The sequence below is a fragment of the Drosophila navojoa genome, chromosome 4 (assembly GCF_054131105.1).
Source record: "Drosophila navojoa isolate 15081-1374.11 chromosome 4, UAZ_NAV_1.0, whole genome shotgun sequence".
In the NCBI taxonomy this organism is placed as follows: Eukaryota; Metazoa; Arthropoda; class Insecta; order Diptera; family Drosophilidae; genus Drosophila; species Drosophila navojoa.
The window spans coordinates 8,629,310-8,648,257 of NC_142892.1; the positions used below are offsets into that span (position 1 = coordinate 8,629,310).

Genomic DNA, 18,948 nt, shown 5'->3' on the forward strand with positions numbered 1-18,948 from the left:
ATCCATGTGCCCAGGTCCAAGTCGCAATCCTCTAATTGCGACTAACAGCTCCAAATTTGTCTTGTTGTTCGCTGTGGGCGCTCAATTGGTCTCTGGAAAGGTTCAATGCATTTCAATTTGCCGCAATTGCCGGCGTTTACAGCTCGCAGCACGGTTTGTCAGACCGAAAAGTCTTCGACGGGAAATTAGCAACAAGATTGTGCAAGGGCAATTTTATAGTCCAGCTGCGATTGATTGATTTCTAGACCAAAATGTGGGAGACAATTAAGAACTGCAGACAAAATGAAAGCTTTAGATTTGCTTGATAAAAACAAACAAACATATAAGTAGAAAAATATATGGACAGACTTGTTTGATTTATTTATATTATTAATATCCTGCTGGTTCTCTTTACTACTTTCGTCCCTTCTCATCACAACATAAATCTCTATAATCATATAAATTTTGAGAATTGCACAGAAGAGAACCTGACACATTTTAAGCCATCTAGTTGTCAGCATCCCCCTCCCCCTTCTAGGCGTACTCTGATTTATCTCACTTAATGCTTTTTATTATTCTCCCTCTCTTCAGTAAGGAGTCTCCTCCTGCTCCTTCACAGCCTTTTCCTCCTCCCTGATGCCCTCTTCACCTCCTTCTTTCCACACTCCTCAGTCGCTGAACAGGTCATTCTACTGCATACTAGTCGACTCCATTCAACTACAACTTTATTATCTTATCATCAAAAAATGAGTATTTATATTGACATCCATAAAAGTAATTTTCAAAATGTTTGCAAAATAAGTATTTTATTTATATGATCTTTGTCGGAGATATTGAGCAGCAGTTCGCGAATTGCATGCAAAATGAAAATAAATAAAAAATGCTAAGTAAATACGAGAAACTGAAAACTGTTTTTCCCATGACCTCGAAATCCGGTGCCCAGTTCCCAGCTTGCAGTTCCCAGTTCGCAGCTCTCATTTGGCAGTCAGGTTTGGGGCATGTAATTTCAGATGCTCGACCACAGAAAAAATGCATTCAAATCAGACGAAGACGACGACGACAGCGACGGCGACGGCGAAGACTACGTGACGTTGAAATTAAATCAACTAGACTAGAGGCTGGCCAGTTGCCCAGTTGGCCAGACCACTTGACCAAGAGCCACTTGGCCAGAACGGAGACGAGTTTTGGCTTAACCCTGGCTGACTAATGCACAACACCGACTCGTCGCTGCCCAGACGGAGCAGACTGAATGTGTGTATGTGTGTGTGTGTGTCCGGTGTAAATTGTTTAACATTTAGGCAGCTTTAATTTGTAGACGTCGCTAACATTGTTGTTGTTGTTGCTGTTAGCTTCGCTGTTGCTGGCCATCAACGCCGCTGTCCGTGCAATTTGTTTTCATAATGCCCGATATTAATAAACGACCGCGGGCGACAATTTTGATTAAAATGCCATTTATATAAATGTGCCTTGGCTGGGCGAGCAGCAGCAGCAGCTCTTTAATAAAGTGATCCATGTGTTGCCGCTGCGGCTGCAGCACGTTAATCCCTTGAGTGAGTGACTAATTGTGGTCCAGAGCTGAGCACGCAATGGATGGGGATGCACGTAGGCTGGCAGGCCAATCTTTCAGCGGTGCAGTTCAAGCTGATTGCCAGAGTGCAAAAGGCGAAGGCACGTCAGCCGCAAATTGCGGCCACAGGGTTCAGATTCACCTTGGCGAGATCTGGCACGGCCTGGTTGGGGAGAAAGGCTGAGCAAATCAATAATTGTATTGACTGAACGCCGATGCAGATCAAAAGGTCGCCACATCATGCAAATAACGCGGCCAACTGCTGCAGCCGAAGATGAGGCTGCAGATGAGAACGGGTAGCCGGCCCACAGCAGTTGGCCCAGCAGCCATCATAAGTTTGCAGATTGCAACCGCGGAATGCAGACAGAGAAATATACAAAGAGACGGACGGTCGGACAGACAGACAGACATACAGACAGATAAACAGAGCCAGAATGCAGTCTTGAGACTTCAGCCTTAAGAGTTAAGACTGCAACTTGCTGAAAGGTCAACGCGATCATTTCCGCATGATTACAAATGCAATTCGTTGCTTGTGGCATGCGCAGAGCGTAGGCTCTATCCATAGCATCTGGGCATGGCACTTGAGTCACCAGTCAACCACACACACACACACACATAAGCCCAGAGAGTCTTGTATGCGCTTCGTTCTTTCTAGAGCCGAAGCTCGCGTTTGTGTCTTAAGTCATTCGTGTTTTTATGCTCGCTCTCAAGCTGAAGCCCGACCGAGTCGCGTCGGCGCTCACTGCTCTCTGCGAGCAATTCTCCACTGGATTTTCCCAGCAGGGGCAACATCACTGCGCGCGTGCGCAGGGGCAATGCCTGGGGTGTTTGAGGGGCAACAGGTAGGGGCAAGCGTAGAGTTTTCTCTGTGGATTGCATTGAGGGGTGGGTTTCGCACGACTTTCTGTGTGGGCTGTGAGGGGTGGCAGCGAACTCTACACTGGGGTAAAAGAGTTGAGGAGGAGAAATGAACAGGGGAAACGAAGACAGTAGAGCAGCTTAAAAACTTTAATGAATAATACGAGATGTCATAGAGAATTGATATGGAAATCAGAAATAGAACCATTGTTGGTGAGAATTATATTGAGACATACATTTCATATCAATAAATTCATTTTTATTTAACAAATAAATAAATGTGAAAATATAAACATATAAATCAATCAAAAACTTATTTTCGTATACAGGTAAAAGCTTGAATAAATATTTTAAAATCTTTCTTGAGTCCCACGAGCAAGATGCGACACATTAAGGACTTAATCCTTCACATTCCGCATTATCGTTGCTCTGGCGAATCACTTTGCTTATGCTGTTGATAAATTGCATCAACGATGATCGATGCTGGGCAGCTTTAGGAGTCAGCTACTTAGGGCACTTAAAGACCTTCACTGATCCAGATAACAATGAAATATTGCTGCTGCTCCTGTTGCGCCTGCCGATGTTGCTGCTACTGGCAACTTGCCTGGGCTTAACTGTTGCTGTTGCTGTTGCTGCTGTTGCTGCTGCTCGGTTATCGCAATTTCACAATATTTTGCAATGAGCAATTGGCAGATGCGTCGGCTGTCCAGTTAGTCGCAATCTTAGCCGCCGCGATAAGCCAGTGTCAAAATTTAGCAACTGCTGATGCTGCGACGCTGTCAACATATCATTTGTCATTTGTCTCCACGTATCGATAGCGACTCACCAAACGGGTCTTTGTCTATGACAAATGCTGTTGGAGTTGTTGCTGTTGTTGTTGTTGCTGTTGCTGTTGTTGCCGCAATTGGCGTCTGCTGCTCAAGTCAAGTTATTAATGAAGTTGCTGGCAGTCAAAATGCGCCGCCTCATGGGCAATTAACCTGCTAATTAAATGGCCGCCGGTAGCTGGCGGCTTTTACCATGTGCAGGAAGCACTTGGCATTTTGTGTTTTATGCGACTTCTTATCAGGGCACAAGAATCGGCGAGCGTTGGTAAAAAGCGGAGCACGCCTCACGAACTGCAGTTGCAAATGCGAGGCGACAGTTCAGCATCTCAGCTGCTGCTCCACTGGCAGCCACTTCATTAGCTACCAAATTGATGAGTTCAATTAGCCAGACCAAGACGAAAGCAGCAGCAGCAGCAGCAGGAGCAGCAGCTGCTCCTCGATGGCTCCTTCTGCCTGGTTGCTTGGTAATTAGCGCAGAGATTTTCAAATTGCCAAAACTTGTCCAGCGCTTCTGCTTGTCAAAGTTTTTTTTTTATATTTTGGGCAACCAAAAGAGGCAGCATCAGCAGATGAAGAAGAAAAGGAACTACAGGTAGATGTATGTCAGTTTGCTGCATCGAGGCATTTTGTTGCTGCTGCTCCTGCTGCTTCTGCCTGGTTTCACTTTCGCAGCATTGTGAAATCAAACGAATATGAATTCCAATTCCAATTTCAATTCCTTTTTTATTTGCAGCTGCCTTAGCATTCGTAGAATTCAGAGCAATCCTTTATAAATGTTTTTTTTTCTGTTATTTTATTTTCTTATTTGGCATCCGGGTTATTCGGCTGTGCTTAATGAGCCCGCTTTTGGAAATGGTATTCTCGTGTTAAAACATTGATTCGATTGGCGCTCTTAAAAGGTGTCGCCGGCCCATAAAATGAGCCAGCTTTTGCTTTTCATATATATATACACACACACACATATGCCTATCTCCCATTTATTTTTTTGGATTTTTATATTCTCACTGACTGGCCATAAAAGTTTCGCCCAAAAAATCAAAAGGCGCCGTATCCTTTTTTCGTTAATTAACGCATCAATTTTAGTTTTATTTTTGTTTCCCTTGCAGTTTTTTTCCTGCTCGAGCTTGGCTACCCGCTAAGAGCACAAAAATTTTCAGCTGCTGCCAAATTGTGCGTTTAGCTTGTCAACTTTTATGGAGCTTATGCTTTAATTTTTAATTGTAATGCGCATTTAGCAGCAGCAACCGGCAGCAGCAACAGCAACCAGCAGCAGCAACCAGCAGAATGGTTGACCAATTCATTAACATATACAGACGCAGTGACCCATATACAGGTGTGTCTGTCCACGTATGCGCGAGTGTGTGTGTGTGTGTGTGTAAAAAGTTCTGTTCTGTTTCCTCATCGCTTTCATTTTCACAGTCCCACGTTGAGAGCTCTTTCACACACAGCTGTCCGTGTGAAAAGCATTTCAGCGATTTTCAGAATGCTCCAAATGTGCAGCGACTGAGAATTTTCGGCGAATGTAATGCGAAAGAAAGCAGAGTGAGCGCTCATTAGATACCCTGTAGTAGATAAATTAATGAGTTTAAGTATAGAATTTGAAATGAATTGAGTGGCATAGAATAAGAACTCAATTGATTTCATGTCTCACTCACAGATTGTAGAACTAAAACCCGTATACTATCATGAACATATGTAAAATTTAAAACATATTTGCTCTCTATGTATCTGATAATTATATTTATAATCTATCTCTCTATCCATTTATCTATCTATCGCCATCTCTAATTTGTCATCTATTATATAGATATGTAATCCCATAGGAGTTCACATACTCTGCATTCCTACTATTTAAAAGACAAAACAGATTTCAGATAAACGAGCATTGTATTTGAAATTCCATTGTATTTGCTGTGAGCTACGACAACAGAGGCCACCCCACGCTCTGCTCTTTTGCAGGGCATCGCAGACAAATCGCAGCGAAAGAGTGAGTGTGTTTTAATAAAGTTCTCATTCTCACATTATTCGTCACGCCGCACAAACGCGTCGGCGCGCCCACATTCCACTCCAGAGAAGGTTCTGAGCGCTGTGCGTGTTTGATTCCCAGTCTCATTAGCGGATGGCCAGCAATTTACCCAACCGCACTACCTCTCCCACTCTCTCTCTTTTCCTCTCTCGTTCTCTATTCACTTCAACTTCACCAGGGACAGTTCACATGTCGGCGATGATCGGCCTGGCCATGGCCATGGATTTGCGCGTTCCCAGGCGCATTGCCGCCAACTGCACAAGTTCTCGTGTGATTTTTCGGAATCGCAGCGCTTCGTGGGTAAGCTCTTCGAATGCCACCCCTAAAATGCGCTGGAAGCGTGTGCTGCACCTGCATCCATACGCATGGGGGTTGTTTCGCTGCTGACGCGTGCCGCGCGTGAGAAATGCAATTTGTTATTGTTTAATGTTCGCTCTGTTTGCTTTGTTTACTCTGTCTGTGTTTACACAGATTGCAACAGGCGTTGCGATCGACGACTAGCTACCAATTTATGGCTCTTGAACGGCATTTGAAGCTGCTGCAGTCGTGCCTAAAGGACTTCGTTCAAATTACCGCAACATCAGCTGCAGCTGAAGAATAGAATACTCCAGTCCAGTGCGCCTGCTGGCAGGGATAATAACTTATTGAATAACTATAGCTAAACATAAAGGAAATTCACATTAAACTTTTAGAACATCCCAAGAGCATGGCAAGCCCAACTCATTCTCACAGAGACACAGCTGAGTGGACGGCCATGGATTGATGCTTGTCGTCTTAAGCAAACATTTGATGGAGCTCTGGCATGGCAGCTTCTGCCTTTTACCTAAATTTAGACAAAAACCATTTTAAGAGCAATTTTCAATGGATGGCGGTTATAATGAGTTTGTTGCTTAAGTCTTTTGATATTTGCTATGTGCATTGCATTTGAAATCGAATTTATTTTTATAAACGTAATACGTTTAAACCTGAGCAAACAACATCATCAACATCATCTGTGCAGCAGCAACAGCAACAACAACAACAGCAACTTGAGATAAAAAGATTTTTGTTTCTTGATTTTGTTGCACCAAAAAAGGCAACGGCAACTCCCATTAAACGGCCCAAAAAGGCAAAAGTTGCTGTTGCTGTTGCCTTTGTTGTTGTTGTTGTTGTTGTTGCCGATGTTGCTGTTAGTGTTTTCTTTGTTAACTGGCGCCCACCACGCTGCAGCGGCCACCGGCGCAGTCGCTTGTATGCATTTCATGTTTGTGGCGCCACGCCCATGCAACAACTGCCACATGCAACGCCCACCAGCCAGTCAGCCAGTCAGCCAGCCAGCCGAAGTCAGAGCAACAGTCTCTGTGCCATATTCCCAGATTTGTTTAGGCCATTTTGATACGCAGCCCAAGTGCAGGCAGCAGCGTCATTAAAGCAGCTGCATTTAATTTCAATGCCCATTTAAGGCTGCGAAACTTTGCCATGTTGTTGCTGCAGTTGTTGCATTCGCTTGCTGCGGCTGTTGTTGCTGCTGTTGTTGTTGTCAAGGGCTCAGTTTTTCCCCCAAGCAGAGTCTTGGCCCCAACCTCACAGCCTAGCAGCTGCGCAGCTCAACGCATTTTTTACAACATTTTTGCCGCGACTCGAGCCCCTGGGCCTACTTCAAATCCCACTTCGGTATCCTAGTCGTAGCCAAACACGTGCAGCAACTGGGCAGAAGCAACTCGGCCCCGTTGTGGGCTCCCCTCGTCAGTTGTAGCCGCTGTTGTTGTATCAATTAAAGCTGCGCTTGATTTTCACATGCGTAGGACGACAGGTGCAAAATGCTGCAATGACTTAGACCCCAGCCGTTGCAGGCAGCTTGATCTCAGCTCAGCTCGGGCAACCCGTTCGCCGTGATTTGAATTTTTCCATGCGGTTGGGCTGGTAAATGGGCAAAGCAGGCGGCATTCAGACACAGACACAGACACAAACACAGAGAGAGGCACAGACATGGGCACAGGTGCAGTGGCAACAGCTGCTCAAATCATTTGCAAACGCGTTAAGTGCATCACCGGATGGGCGGCAGCCTGCTTGACGAACGGGTGGCCAACACACCTGCTCACACACACATACACAGCTGTTTCACTCACCTGTGCAATTTGCTAATTAAGATTTTACAATTCGCTTTTTATTAGTGTTTAGAAAATTGTAGGAAGTGACATCTGAAACATAGTTGATGACAGCTCAAATAAGTTCTTTGGCTTAGCAAATTTCTAGATACATATGATATATATACATACATCATCGCATTCAAGCGATATAATCGTATGTTGAAAAATGTAATTTTACAGGAGAAGCTTTTATTTTAAAGTACAAGAGCTAGAAGCTTCAAATTTGGATAGTTAAGTTACCAGTAACCTCGTCTATCGATTACCCAAATAATATTGTTACGCAAAAAATCAACATACGATCATTTCGCTTAACTAACAGTATGTCTAGCCCTATCCATGTTCACAAGTAGTTATCCACAGTAGAGCGCTCGTTGCGATTGATACGCAGATTGCCCATACAGCCCTCGAATAGTATATCGGCGATTGCCTTGCGCGCTAGGATGCGCTGGGTGGGGGCCATCTCTTCGTATTGGATGGCCCAAGATTTGGCCAATGTCTCGGAGGATTCGCTTAACGAAATGTTTGACTTCTGCGATGTAGAACCCTTTAAAACAGTCAATGTGGTTGATGTGGAGCATGATGGCTCGTTAAGATCTGAAGCGCTTGTCTCGACATTATCCACTTTGCCAACATCATTCGATTCCATAGTCTCGGCCTGAATGGTATCCAAATCATTTTCAAATATTTCAATCTTCGGGCTGAGCAGCAAGCTCTCATTGAACTCGGTTGGAGGAGGTTCAGAGGATGCATTGGTGGGTAACTTGGGTAAAGAATTCATCGCACCAGTGTCCAATGGATCCATCATGTACTGCAAAAGTATAAATATGTCAGTATACAATACAATATATACATAGTAATACACAAACTGTAACTCACATTATATTTTAAGTCTAACGCTGGTTGAGGTTTATTATAGGGCTTGCAACGCATCTTGCGTGCTCTACGCTGAAAGGACTCTTGCGTCAGCAGAAAGCTCATATTGTCATAGAACCATAGTGTGGGCTTGCACAAGTCCGGATGCAGTCCCAGCTCTTGTTGCTTCCAAATTCGCATTTGCTCGCGTCTATAGTTTGTGCGAAAAATGTTTATGCGACGTCCGACATCGCTTTTTGTTGCAGTCGGTTGAATCTCTCTTAATTTATTGTGTAAAATATCGTATGATCCGTTCCTTAATTCCTTGTTCCTATAATCCGGATGATGAACGTCCCACAGTTCTGGCATATCTTGATACAGTTTCAAAAACTCGCGCCAGAACTGTCGCTTATTAGCAATAAAACGATCTAGCAACCCTGACATTGTGTGCAGCCAACTTCGCGTTATATGTGCGTTAACAGAGCTCTGTATGTTAACAGAGTTACAGGTTTTGCGCAAACTGCACAGAAGACGGATATTATTAATATGAAAATGTTTTGAATATGTTTGATTTGTTTTCAATTTATATCCTTCACTTACTGTTTAGCTCATTAAATGCGTATTAAATAAATGTACAAAATGCACATACTTGGACAACCTACTCGTGGCAACACCAATCACAGACTGACGACGACGATGACGGTGGATGTGTGACTCTGTGAGCGCTGCTTGTTGTCGATTGATTGATTGATTAGTTTCGTGTCTGTGTGTCAGCATGTTTGTGTGCATGTGTGCGTTACTTTGCTTTTGCGTTTATTTCTGTGTGCGTCTAGGTAAACTGTCCATCAATCAACAGACGTTCGTGGAAGCATGTGAGTGTGTGTGTGTATATGTATGTACATATGTACATTGACGCATGCATGAGTGTAGGTAATGGGTACGATATGTATTCATTAATTTACTTATATACAAGTCAGTTATGTATGTACATACTATATATTGGTCAAATATATAGACAACTTTACGATTGCTATCAAAAGTTTTGTTTTGAATGTTTATTATGAACTGCCCCGGCGTAACCAACACCACCCTGTGCCACATGGCCCAAACGCATATTTGTATGTACAAATGTATATATGTATATTTATGTATGTATGCATATTATGGCGTATGGATGTAAGTTTGATTGTATGTATAAAAATCTTTGAAATGCCCGTTTTGCTGCCCGCCCAAGCTAAGTCTGCAACTAAGGGCAGACATGCGCACTAAGAAACAAGCAAACTCGTTGAGTCGCATGCCGGCTATGCATTAATACATTTAGCAAGCACAATCGCAATGACAAATCCTAAGTAGAATCAGTTGCACTTAGTGCTGTGACTTGAAGCTGCATGAGTAATGTTAAATGCTTACATTGGTAAATTAATGGCATACATATATGTACATACATAGAAATATTTACATACATATTTAATTTACATGTTTTTTCGGACAATTTTTTTTCCAATGTCACCCTGTGCACAGCACTTGCGTGCATTGCCACCCACCGTACAAACGCACGCACATACTCACACTCACACTCAAATGCAATTACACCATGTAAACGTATTGGTGAGCGCAGACTAATTCTGTGAGCGAATGCAAGAGAGTGGCAACCTCGCCTCGGTGTCGGCAACAACAACGGCGGCCACCAACTAAGGGCAGACATGCGCACTGGCAAGCAGCGCATATATTTGGACTGATTTTTTGATTATTTGCATGAGTGTAGTAGCTGTCTATAGAGATGCAACAGTTGATATGAATTTGTAGGTGCTATATTTGGTTTGTTGTATTTGGTAAAAGTACACGTAATTAAAAATATACAAGTATTCTATGATTGATTGCATCCAGTTGCATCTTCGAGATGTGCTACTAGCTACTAGCTCTTAAACATACACGTGTATCAGATAGCCGTACACTCATCCATCATGGATGACTACTCTTAATCTTTATCGTCGTCCAGCTCCCAAAGAACCTCGTCGGCCCGCGTTGTTAATTCAATAAGCCGCGTGTTTTTCCTGAACGTGGCAAACTCTTTCAATAACTTCAGGTACTTGCGCGCCTCACCACAGCTAATTATCGATTGACCATTGTTGTTCTTGTCATGCGTCTGCGGCGATTGCAGCATTAGCTGCTGTTCCTGTTCCAGCCGTCGACGCTTCGGTTGCTGCGGAGGCGGAGTCACCGTTGGCGTCTGAGTGGGCGCCTTAGTCAACGTGGGCATGGGCGGCAATGTGATCATGGGCGTGTCAATCTCTTTTGCTGGGCTACGACTTCGTTTGTGCTGGCGCATGGCACGTGTCTGCTCAATGTACTGCTTCTCATCATCTACATTGGCGGCCAATATTTCAGCCAAGGAGGTAACGCTGGAACGGCCACCATTGTCATCGTCGTCATCATCGATGTATTCGCCATCGCTGTCCAATTCCTGCTTAATGCACACAGCTGCATGCTCAGGGGCTGGCTGCTCACTGCTAGCTTCCTCTGCCTGCTGCTGCAGCAACTGTTGCTGTTGCTCTTGTTGCTGCTTCGCTAGCTCCAGCGTCAGCTCCACCTCCTGATCGTCCGTATCTGTGGGCTCGGTTTTGATCTCCTGCTTTATGTCCAGCTTGGGTGGTGGTATGGCTGGCTTTTTCGGTGGCGTCACCACTGGTCGCTGCGTAATGCTCTGCGTCAACGTAGCAAGTGGTATGATGGTCATGGTCTGTGCCCCGGCAGGGGCTACTCCTGGTGGCAAAATAGGCGTGGCCAGCAGCACCTTTTGCGAAGTGCCGGGTGGCACTTGTGGCAGTCGCACAATTTGTGGAAGCGGTTGCAGTATTTGAGCATTTAATTCACTTAGCGAGGGCTTCACATCTTGCGGCTCAAGCTCGCAGCTATCGCCGCCACCATCGATATCAACGTCACCTTCGTCGTCGTCCAGATGGCTGCTGTTGCTCACAGTAGCGTTGAAGTCCTCCTCGTCCTCTTCATCCTCGTCCATAAGATCCGGCGCCACGTCTTTAGCTGGCGTGCACTCAGACATCACATCCTTGACTATATCATTGATCTGCACCGAGGAGCTGTGCAAGTACGCAAACTTCAATAGCTTCGTATCGTTGTGGTGTATGCCGTAGGTGGCACGAAATTTGTCGCACCACTCCTGATGCGGAAAGAAGTTGTTCAGGCCCATAGAGCTCTTGAACTGCAATGCCATCTTCTGTATCAGTCCATCCGATATGATGAAGTCCTTGTAGTACATCATGCGGCGAATCCATTCGAAGACTGCCTTGCCCAGCATCGATACCCTCACCACCTTCAGCTCCTGCGTTTTGTTGTCTTGGCAGCGTCTTGTGCGCTGCTCCCATGCCCGCATCACTTGCTCCTTCTGCTGCACAATGCGTTTGATCTGATCCGGACTGCAGTGGAACATTCGGCCCACATGCTTGTACACCGGCTGCCGTTCATATTCTCGCAGAGCAGCCACCTTTTCATTCAGTGCCAAGACATTTTTTCGCTTGATGCGATTGTCAAAGGCTATCCTATCCGATGGATTCAATGGCGGCAATGGTGGCGACTGGCGCGTTGCTGTTGCCTTTGATGCTGTTGGTGGTGTTTTGGCTGTTGTTGTTATCGCTTTGGATGTTGTTACAGTTGCTTTGGTTATTGTTGTAATTGGTGTTGATGCTGATGTTACCACTGCTACTGTTGTTGCTGGTTTGATTGGCTTTTCCTCAACATCAGCTGCAACTGGCTGCAAAGATTCATGAAGGCTAATTTAAGCACAGCAAAAAAAAAAAAAAAAAAAAAAAACAAACATTGTTTACCTTTTGTTTATCGCTGCCTTTTTGAGCCTTTTGCTCTTTGTGCTGCTTGCGTTTGTCGCGCACACGCATTGCCGTACTTGCGGTTATTTAATTCCTTCAAAAAATATTATTTAATTGCACCTAAAACGTTACGATAAATGTTATTGCCCGTTGTTGTTTTAAGCATTATTGTTTTGTTTTGCTGCGCTGACTCACCCTGTGCACAGTGCACTGCGACCTACTCCCTGCGCTCTCTTTAACGCACGATTCTGTTTTGGGCACACATGCATACGTGGGCTACATGTATGTATGCGTGCGTCTGTGTGTGTGACTGAGTGCGTCCGTGTGCGATGGCTACGATTATGCGCGTTGACAGCAACAAAACGTCGCCTTTTTGTAGATTTTTGCGTTTCTGTGTTTTTGGCGTTTTGTTTGTAAATTTGTATGCACTTTTCTTTACACTTTTTATTCTTATTGCTGTCTAGAAACAGATCTAACACATACGCACACGTGTACAATTGCTTATAATTTTTTCCCGACTAGAACAGCGTTTTATATGTATAAAAATAGCTGCCCACCCGCTGCCAGCGGCTGCCGTTTTCATTCTGCTGCTCCGTGTTTGTTCGTTGTGTGAACGCGAATGCGCATTGAGAGTACTTTTCTGCGCCGGCGGAGAGCTTCGTGATAAGCGTCCAAGCAGCGCGCACTTTAACTTGTGTAGTGAGTGTATGTATGTATGTATATGTGTATGTGCTACAACGTAAGATAATGGCAGCAGCAAACGTATGCACACACACACACACACACGTATGTGTATGAAGGCTAGAGCGAGAGAGGGTTGCAATTTTTCACTTCTATTTACCAATTTGCACTCTCATTGTACTGCGCATGCGAGAACTTTACGAACGGCAGCACGAATTTGATATACATTTTAGACTCAATTCGATCGCAACAAAACGATTTAATAGAACAACCTATTTTAAAATTTGGGCATGCATAAATTTCTGTTTATATTTGTATAATTCATGCTTACATACATATACTATGTACGTATGTTACATGTTTACATTGAATTAGTTATTTGATTCATTACAAACGTGCTCGCTTATCTAAGCCAAATTTCGTGTAGTGTTGCAGTATATGTGACATTGCAGCGGGATTGTCAGCGGGCAACATATGACCGGAGCGCTTAACCCAGAACATACTGAAATTTCCAGCTGTTTTCTTGTATCCCTCCAGCACGTGATCCACGGTGATGTCAACGCGAGGGCTGCTCAAATATTTGTCCTTATCATTCCATTTCATATTAGCAATCCAGTTGACTGTACCGGGCGTGGCACAAATTAAGTCCAAGCTGCCTGAATAGACACCAACTTGAACAGTTGTACTGTTCAGCAGCTCCTCAACTATGCAAACACAAAAATAATTTATATATACTTTCTATATATTAATGCATGTGACCTACCGATATGAACAGCTGGCTTCATAAAGTCGCCCCAAAGCTTGTTGAAAGTTGTCCCACTTTGCGCGCCCCACTTGATGGTTAAGTTAAGTGCTTTGGTTACGGGTCCCCGCATCAGATCCTCTAACAGTTTATCTCGATCCTCATCAATGTCAAAATGCACCAAGGTGCGATACATGCGCTCTATAAATACACATAGCTTTAAAAACGGTTTCTTCAGTTGGAATGTCGTAGCTCACCTTCCGGACTCATATCTACCAACAGCCTCAGATAATTATCACCGCGTGTGGGAGTCTCTACATTGTAGAAATCCACGCCCTTCGATTCACGCTTCACTACCGACTGAGTGGAGCTCCATTGACTTGTAGCTTGTGTCCACTCTTCACCATCAACCAGGTTCTTGGTCTTCAAAGCTGCGGCTTCGATCTTATCATGGCCATCCTGATCGACAATGCCCAATTGGAGCAGATAAGGCGCCCAGGAAAGCATTGAGTCAATGGGAGATGTCCAGGGATCACCGAGAGCTACTGACTGGAAGTTGCTCTCGATCTCACCTCGTTGTATGGCATAGTATAGCTCCAGAGCAAACTCTGGTGCCATTTTGCCTCCATAGCTCTCACAGAAAATATGCAAAGGCGTTTTCTTAAACTCCGGGTGCAGCGCATAGAAACCCTTCATGAACTCCACCAGATCCAAGGCAATTTGCTTGTTGTTGGTGGTGTAGTAAGAAGAGTCATCCACATAACTGAAGCCACTGCCAACGGGACTGTCAATGAATAGAACATTCATATCCTTGACCCAGGTCCATTCGCGACAATTGCCATCTAGCTGCAAGGGTCCCAGCTCCTCGAAGTTGCCATAGCCTGCCGATGAAGTACCTGGACCACCTTGCAGCCAAATGGCCAAGGGTCGATCGGTATACTTGGTGACATTGGCTGTGGTGTAGTAGAGCCAGTGGAACATGTGGGCGCCCTCGCGAACATCCACAAAGCCCCAATCCTGTTCGCCTGGCCCATAGCCCACGCGGGCTATAAAGAGAATTTATTAGCTTTGTATTTATTCCACCTCAAGATCCCGATTGGCATATAAAGTGGATTCCATCAATTATTAAGCACTCTTGGATGTTTGCCAAATTGAGGTCGCACTATTACTGTTCCACTTACCATTGACGGCCCCAGATTTAAAGAGTGCTAGAAGCACAGTAAAGCTGATTAAGAGTCCACTCATTTTGCGCTAGTCGCGACCGAACAGTTCGGACTGTGTCGACCGTTTGATCCTAGGTAAATCCACACACAACAAAAGTAAGCATATTCCAACTCTCTAGGGTGTGGGCAAAGCATTAAAAATAAACAAATATCACGATATATAGTGATCGGAATTACAGATTTGTCCTCAGGTCTTCACGAGTAATGAGCTAAGCGTGGACATTTATTATTATTGAAGGCAAAACGTTAGTTACTTAATGCACACTTGCGTTTGCCATTTATCGGAGTCGTGCTTTAATGAGTCTTTCAGTTTTCAATTAACTTTATTTGCTGCTATCGTGGAACATACATGACTTCTAACTCTATCCAAAGCCGGTGAATTCACGCAGGATGTGGCTCATGGCAGCGGGGTTGTCAGCGGGCACCATATGACCGGAGCGATTTACCCAGAACATGGTGAAATTTCCAGCTGCTTTCTGGTATCCCTCCAGCACGCGATCCACTGTGATGCCGACGCGAGAGCTGCTCAAATATGTGTTCTTATCGTTCCATTTCATACTGTCAATCCAGTTGACCGCACCGGGCGTAGCACATATCAAGTCCAAGCCACCCGAAAAGACACCAACTTTAACAGTTGTGCTGTTGAGCAACTCCTCAACTGTGCAAACACAAAAATAATTTATATATACTTTCTATATATTAATGTAGGTGACCTACCGATATGAACAGCTGGCTTCATAAAGTCGCCCCAAAGCTTGTTGAAAGTTGTCCCACTTTGCGCGCCCCACTTGATGGTTAAGTTAAGTGCTTTGGTTACGGGTCCCCGCATCAGATCCTCTAACAGTTTATCTCGATCCTCATCAATGTCAAAATGCACCAAGGTGTGATACATGCGCTCTATAAATACACACAGCTTTAAAAACGGTTTCTTCAGTTGGAAAGTCGTAGCTCACCTTCCGGACTCATATCTACCAACAGCCTCAGATATTTATCACCGCGTGTGGGAGTCTCTACATTGTAGAAATCCACGCCCTTCGATTCACGCATCACTACCGACTGAGTGGAGCTCCATTGAAGTGTAGCCTGTGTCCACTTTTCACCATCAACCAGGTTCTTGGTCTTCAAAGCTGCGGCTTCGATCTTATCATGGCCATCCTGATCGACAATGCCCAATTGGAGCAGATAAGGCGCCCAAGAAAGCACAGAGTCAATGGGAGATGTCCAGGGATCACCGAGAGCTACTGACTGAAAGTTGCTCTCAATCTCACCTCGTTGTATGGCATAGTATAGCTCCAGAGCAAACTCTGGTGCCATTTTGCCTCCATAGCTCTCACAGAAAATATGCAAAGGCGTTTTCTTAAACTCCGGGTGCAGCGCATAGAAACCCTTCATGAACTCCACCAGATCCAAGGCAATTTGCTTGTTGTTGGTGGTGTAGTAAGAAGAGCCATCCACATAACTGAAGCCAGTGCCCACGGGATTATCAATAAATATAACATTCATATCCTTGACCCAGGTCCATTCGCGATAATTGCCATCTAGCTGCAAGGGTCCCAGCTCCTCGAAGTTGCCATAGCCTGTGGATGAAGCACCTGGACCACCTTGCAGCCAAATGGCCAATGGCCGATCCGTATACTTAGTGACATTGGCTGTGGTGTAGTAGAGCCAGTAGAACATGTGGGCGCCCTCGCGAACATCCACAAAGTCCCAATCCTGTTCGCCTGGCCCATAGCCCACGCGGGCTATAAAGAGAATTTATTTGAATTAAATATGTAAGTATGCAGTAACAATAGAAAGAATCTAATCATTCTACGTTTTTTATATACAATTAAATAGAGTTGTTCATTGTATATATTGCTAGCAGCTGGGATGATAAGATAACTATCTGTTTGATTGAGGATCACAAATTGTTCACTCATGGCAATTAACCACGTTTTAAAGCAGGTTGTAGGAGCTCTTTGAGTATTTCTACATTATCTACTCGAGTAGGTACTCGATAGGTTTATGCAAAATTCACCCAAAGTTATTTAAAACACATGCTCCAATACTTTCATTGTATTCCTAACACCCAATACGCATATAAAGTGTTCTTTCAACGCGTAAACACAGTTGGATGTCTGCCAAAATGAGGTCGCACTGTTGCAGTCCCACTTACCGTTGACGGCCCCAGAGTTGAAGAGTGCTAGAAGCACAGCAAAGCTGATTAAGAGTCCACTCATTTTGCACTAGCTGCGACCGAACAGTTCGGACTGTGTCGACCGTCTGATCGTAGGTGAATCCACACACAACAAAGGTAAGCACATTCGAACTCTTTGCTTGAGTGACGTGTAGGCAAGAGAAGCATATCAGATCGTAATTGCGGATATGTGCAGATATGTATGGATGTCTTCAGGTCTTCACGAGTGATGAGTTAAGCGTGAGCATTTATTTATTTATGGCTGATATTTTCTAAAGTGCTTACCTTATCACTTGCATTCATAAATTTAGCTGAAGCCAATAAGTTAGTTACTTAATGCACACTTGCGTTTACGTTTCTCTCTTATCGGAGTCTTGCTTTAATGGGGCTTTCAGTTTTCAATTAACTTTATTTGCTGACTTTCTACATGACTTCTAACTCTATCCAAAACCTGTGAACTCGCGCAGGACATGGCTCATGGCGGCGGGATTGTCGGCAGGTGCCATGTGTCCAGATCTATTTATCCAATACATGGTAAAGTTACCGCCCGACTTCTGATAGCCCTCCAAAATGCGATCCACACTGATCGCAACACGTGGAGCAGCCAGATACTCTTCTCTTCTGGACCAGTTCAGCTTGTCTATCCAGTTAACTGTGCCAGGTGTGGCACAGATCAGATCCAAGCCGCCCGAGAACACGCCCACTTTCAAAGGAGTGTTGTCCAACAGCTCATCAACTGCACATAGAATATATGATGAATTATGTAATTTAGTTCTCTATTAGATGCAGCCATTACTTACCAATGTGTATAACGGGCTTCATGAAGTCAGTTTTATGAATGTCAAAAGTGGTGCCACTCTGTGATCCCCATTTAACATTGGGGGGTATGCCTAGAGTTTCAGCTACAGGTCCGCGCATAAGATTCTGCAGCAGCTCATCACGATCTTCATCGATGTCGTACTTCACAATGGTGCGGTACATACGCTCTGTGGACAGGCATTAACTGTACTCAACTTTACTTAATCATATTTTCGTTACTCACCTGCGGGCGTCTGCGAAATCTGGCGTTGATAGCGATCACCCCGCGTCTGCTTGAGCACATTATAGAAATCAACGCCCTTTGAGGCTTTCATTACCTCCCATTGAGTATTACTCCACTGCGCAGTGGATTGTATCCAACGCTCGTTGGCCACCAGGTCGGCAGTAAAATTGGCCGCCTCCATTATGGCATTATAGCCATCATGATCCACGATGCCCATTTCGAGCAAAAATGGACCCCATGCCAGTACCGAGTCAATTGGCGACGTCCAAGGATCTCCTAGAGCCACAGACATCAAATTGGTTTTAATCTCTCCTCGTTGCTTAGCATAGTAAAGCTCTAAGGCGAACTCTGGAGCCATTTTCCCGCCGTAGCTTTCGCAGAAGATATGCAACGGAACGGTTTCAAAATCCGGATGCAGGGCATAGAAACCCTTCATTAGTTCAACCAGATCCAAAGCAATTTCTTTATTCGTGGCCGTATAATAAGCAGTGTTATCCACATAACTGAAGCCACTGCCCACGGGATTGTCAATGAATAGCACATTCATGTCCTTTACCCATGTCCACTCTCGATAGTCACCATATAAATCAACAGGACCCAACTCCTCAAAGTTGCCATAGCCCGTAGATGAGGCACCTGGACCACCTTGCAACCAAATAACCAAGGGCCGATCGGTGTACTTGGTGACATTGGCTGTGGTGTAGTAGAGCCAGTAGAACATGTGGGCGCCAGGACGAACGTCCACATAGCCCCAGTCCTGTTCGCCTGATCCATAGCCGGGCTTACCTAATGTGTTCGATATTGTCAGTTAATATTGGTATTTATATGTTTTTTAAACTTACCAATTGCCAGAGTTGCGTAGCATAGCAAAAATATTGCTAACATTGGAATTGCAGACGCCATTGTCCGTTACAGTCAGCAGCTCTCGGCGCTTTGACGATCGCTAGAGCGTTGATGTCCATTTTAATGCAGTGGCTTATCAGGAATGTCAATACCAGTCTATC

The 18,948-nt window shown here is 44.6% G+C and overlaps 5 protein-coding genes and 1 long non-coding RNA gene across 7 annotated transcripts; all 6 read right to left on the reverse strand.

The window, feature by feature from the left end:
- Positions 1 to 4,281: 4,281 nt before the first annotated feature.
- On the reverse strand, positions 4,282 to 5,948 carry LOC149091377 (uncharacterized). Its single transcript, XR_016196708.1, has 2 exons — positions 5,433 to 5,948; positions 4,282 to 4,793 (listed from the first exon to the last, which is right to left on the reverse strand). It is a non-coding gene; the product is annotated as an uncharacterized LOC149091377 (long non-coding RNA).
- A 1,433-nt stretch (positions 5,949 to 7,381) lies between these two features.
- Positions 7,382 to 9,230, reverse strand: LOC108652251 (uncharacterized). Its single transcript, XM_018102391.3, has 3 exons — positions 8,839 to 9,230; positions 8,263 to 8,758; positions 7,382 to 8,194 (listed from the first exon to the last, which is right to left on the reverse strand). Exons 2-3 carry the CDS (start codon positions 8,680 to 8,682, stop codon positions 7,727 to 7,729), a joined length of 888 nt encoding a protein of 295 aa, XP_017957880.1. The 5' UTR covers positions 8,683 to 8,758; positions 8,839 to 9,230; the 3' UTR covers positions 7,382 to 7,726.
- An 803-nt stretch (positions 9,231 to 10,033) lies between these two features.
- Positions 10,034 to 12,942, reverse strand: ebd1 (earthbound 1). 2 transcript variants are annotated; one of them, XM_018102390.3, is made up of 3 exons: positions 12,276 to 12,942; positions 12,081 to 12,200; positions 10,034 to 12,007 (listed from the first exon to the last, which is right to left on the reverse strand). In XM_018102390.3, the coding sequence occupies exons 2-3, from the start codon at positions 12,147 to 12,149 to the stop codon at positions 10,217 to 10,219; spliced, it is 1,860 nt and encodes a 619-aa protein (XP_017957879.1). In that variant the 5' UTR covers positions 12,150 to 12,200; positions 12,276 to 12,942; the 3' UTR covers positions 10,034 to 10,216. The 2 variants fall into 2 exon arrangements, with proteins under 2 accessions (XP_017957879.1, XP_089115581.1); XM_089259455.1 differs by lacking the exon at positions 12,276 to 12,942 and having other exon boundaries at positions 12,081 to 12,258.
- Positions 12,943 to 13,079: 137 nt separating this feature from the next.
- Positions 13,080 to 14,898, reverse strand: LOC108650146 (retinoid-inducible serine carboxypeptidase). Its single transcript, XM_030382419.2, has 4 exons — positions 14,685 to 14,898; positions 13,761 to 14,549; positions 13,525 to 13,704; positions 13,080 to 13,465 (listed from the first exon to the last, which is right to left on the reverse strand). The coding sequence occupies exons 1-4, from the start codon at positions 14,746 to 14,748 to the stop codon at positions 13,149 to 13,151; spliced, it is 1,350 nt and encodes a 449-aa protein (XP_030238279.1). The 5' UTR covers positions 14,749 to 14,898; the 3' UTR covers positions 13,080 to 13,148.
- Positions 14,899 to 15,030: 132 nt separating this feature from the next.
- hiro (highroad) lies at positions 15,031 to 17,107 on the reverse strand. The gene is made up of 4 exons (XM_030382420.2): positions 16,882 to 17,107; positions 15,680 to 16,468; positions 15,444 to 15,623; positions 15,031 to 15,384 (listed from the first exon to the last, which is right to left on the reverse strand). Exons 1-4 carry the CDS (start codon positions 16,943 to 16,945, stop codon positions 15,089 to 15,091), a joined length of 1,329 nt encoding a protein of 442 aa, XP_030238280.2. The 5' UTR covers positions 16,946 to 17,107; the 3' UTR covers positions 15,031 to 15,088.
- Positions 17,108 to 17,291: 184 nt separating this feature from the next.
- LOC108650148 (retinoid-inducible serine carboxypeptidase) lies at positions 17,292 to 18,935 on the reverse strand. The gene is made up of 4 exons (XM_030382422.2): positions 18,787 to 18,935; positions 17,945 to 18,730; positions 17,703 to 17,888; positions 17,292 to 17,638 (listed from the first exon to the last, which is right to left on the reverse strand). Exons 1-4 carry the CDS (start codon positions 18,845 to 18,847, stop codon positions 17,343 to 17,345), a joined length of 1,329 nt encoding a protein of 442 aa, XP_030238282.1. The 5' UTR covers positions 18,848 to 18,935; the 3' UTR covers positions 17,292 to 17,342.
- Between the last annotated feature and the right edge of the window lie 13 nt (positions 18,936 to 18,948).

Coding starts and splice junctions, on each gene's coding strand:
- LOC108650148 (XM_030382422.2), bottom strand. CDS start 18,847: ATGGCGTCTGCAATTCCAATGTTAGCAATATTTTTGCTATGCTACGCA. Junction 18,731..18,786: donor CTACGCAACTCTGGCAATTG/GTAAGTTTAAAA, acceptor CGAACACATTAG/GTAAGCCCGGCTATGGATCA. Junction 17,639..17,702: donor GAAGCCCGTTATACACATTG/GTAAGTAATGGC, acceptor TTCTATGTGCAG/TTGATGAGCTGTTGGACAAC.
- LOC108652251 (XM_018102391.3), bottom strand. CDS start 8,682: ATGTCAGGGTTGCTAGATCGTTTTATTGCTAATAAGCGACAGTTCTGG. Junction 8,195..8,262: donor CGTTAGACTTAAAATATAAT/GTGAGTTACAGT, acceptor ATACTTTTGCAG/TACATGATGGATCCATTGGA.
- LOC108650146 (XM_030382419.2), bottom strand. CDS start 14,748: ATGAGTGGACTCTTAATCAGCTTTACTGTGCTTCTAGCACTCTTTAAA. Junction 14,550..14,684: donor TAAATCTGGGGCCGTCAATG/GTAAGTGGAACA, acceptor TTCTCTTTATAG/CCCGCGTGGGCTATGGGCCA. Junction 13,466..13,524: donor GAAGCCAGCTGTTCATATCG/GTAGGTCACATG, acceptor GTGTTTGCATAG/TTGAGGAGCTGCTGAACAGT.
- ebd1 (XM_018102390.3), bottom strand. CDS start 12,149: ATGCGTGTGCGCGACAAACGCAAGCAGCACAAAGAGCAAAAGGCTCAA. Junction 12,008..12,080: donor AAGGCAGCGATAAACAAAAG/GTAAACAATGTT, acceptor GAATCTTTGCAG/CCAGTTGCAGCTGATGTTGA.
- hiro (XM_030382420.2), bottom strand. CDS start 16,945: ATGAGTGGACTCTTAATCAGCTTTGCTGTGCTTCTAGCACTCTTCAAC. Junction 16,469..16,881: donor CAACTCTGGGGCCGTCAACG/GTAAGTGGGACT, acceptor TTCTCTTTATAG/CCCGCGTGGGCTATGGGCCA. Junction 15,624..15,679: donor GGTAGATATGAGTCCGGAAG/GTGAGCTACGAC, acceptor GTGTATTTATAG/AGCGCATGTATCACACCTTG.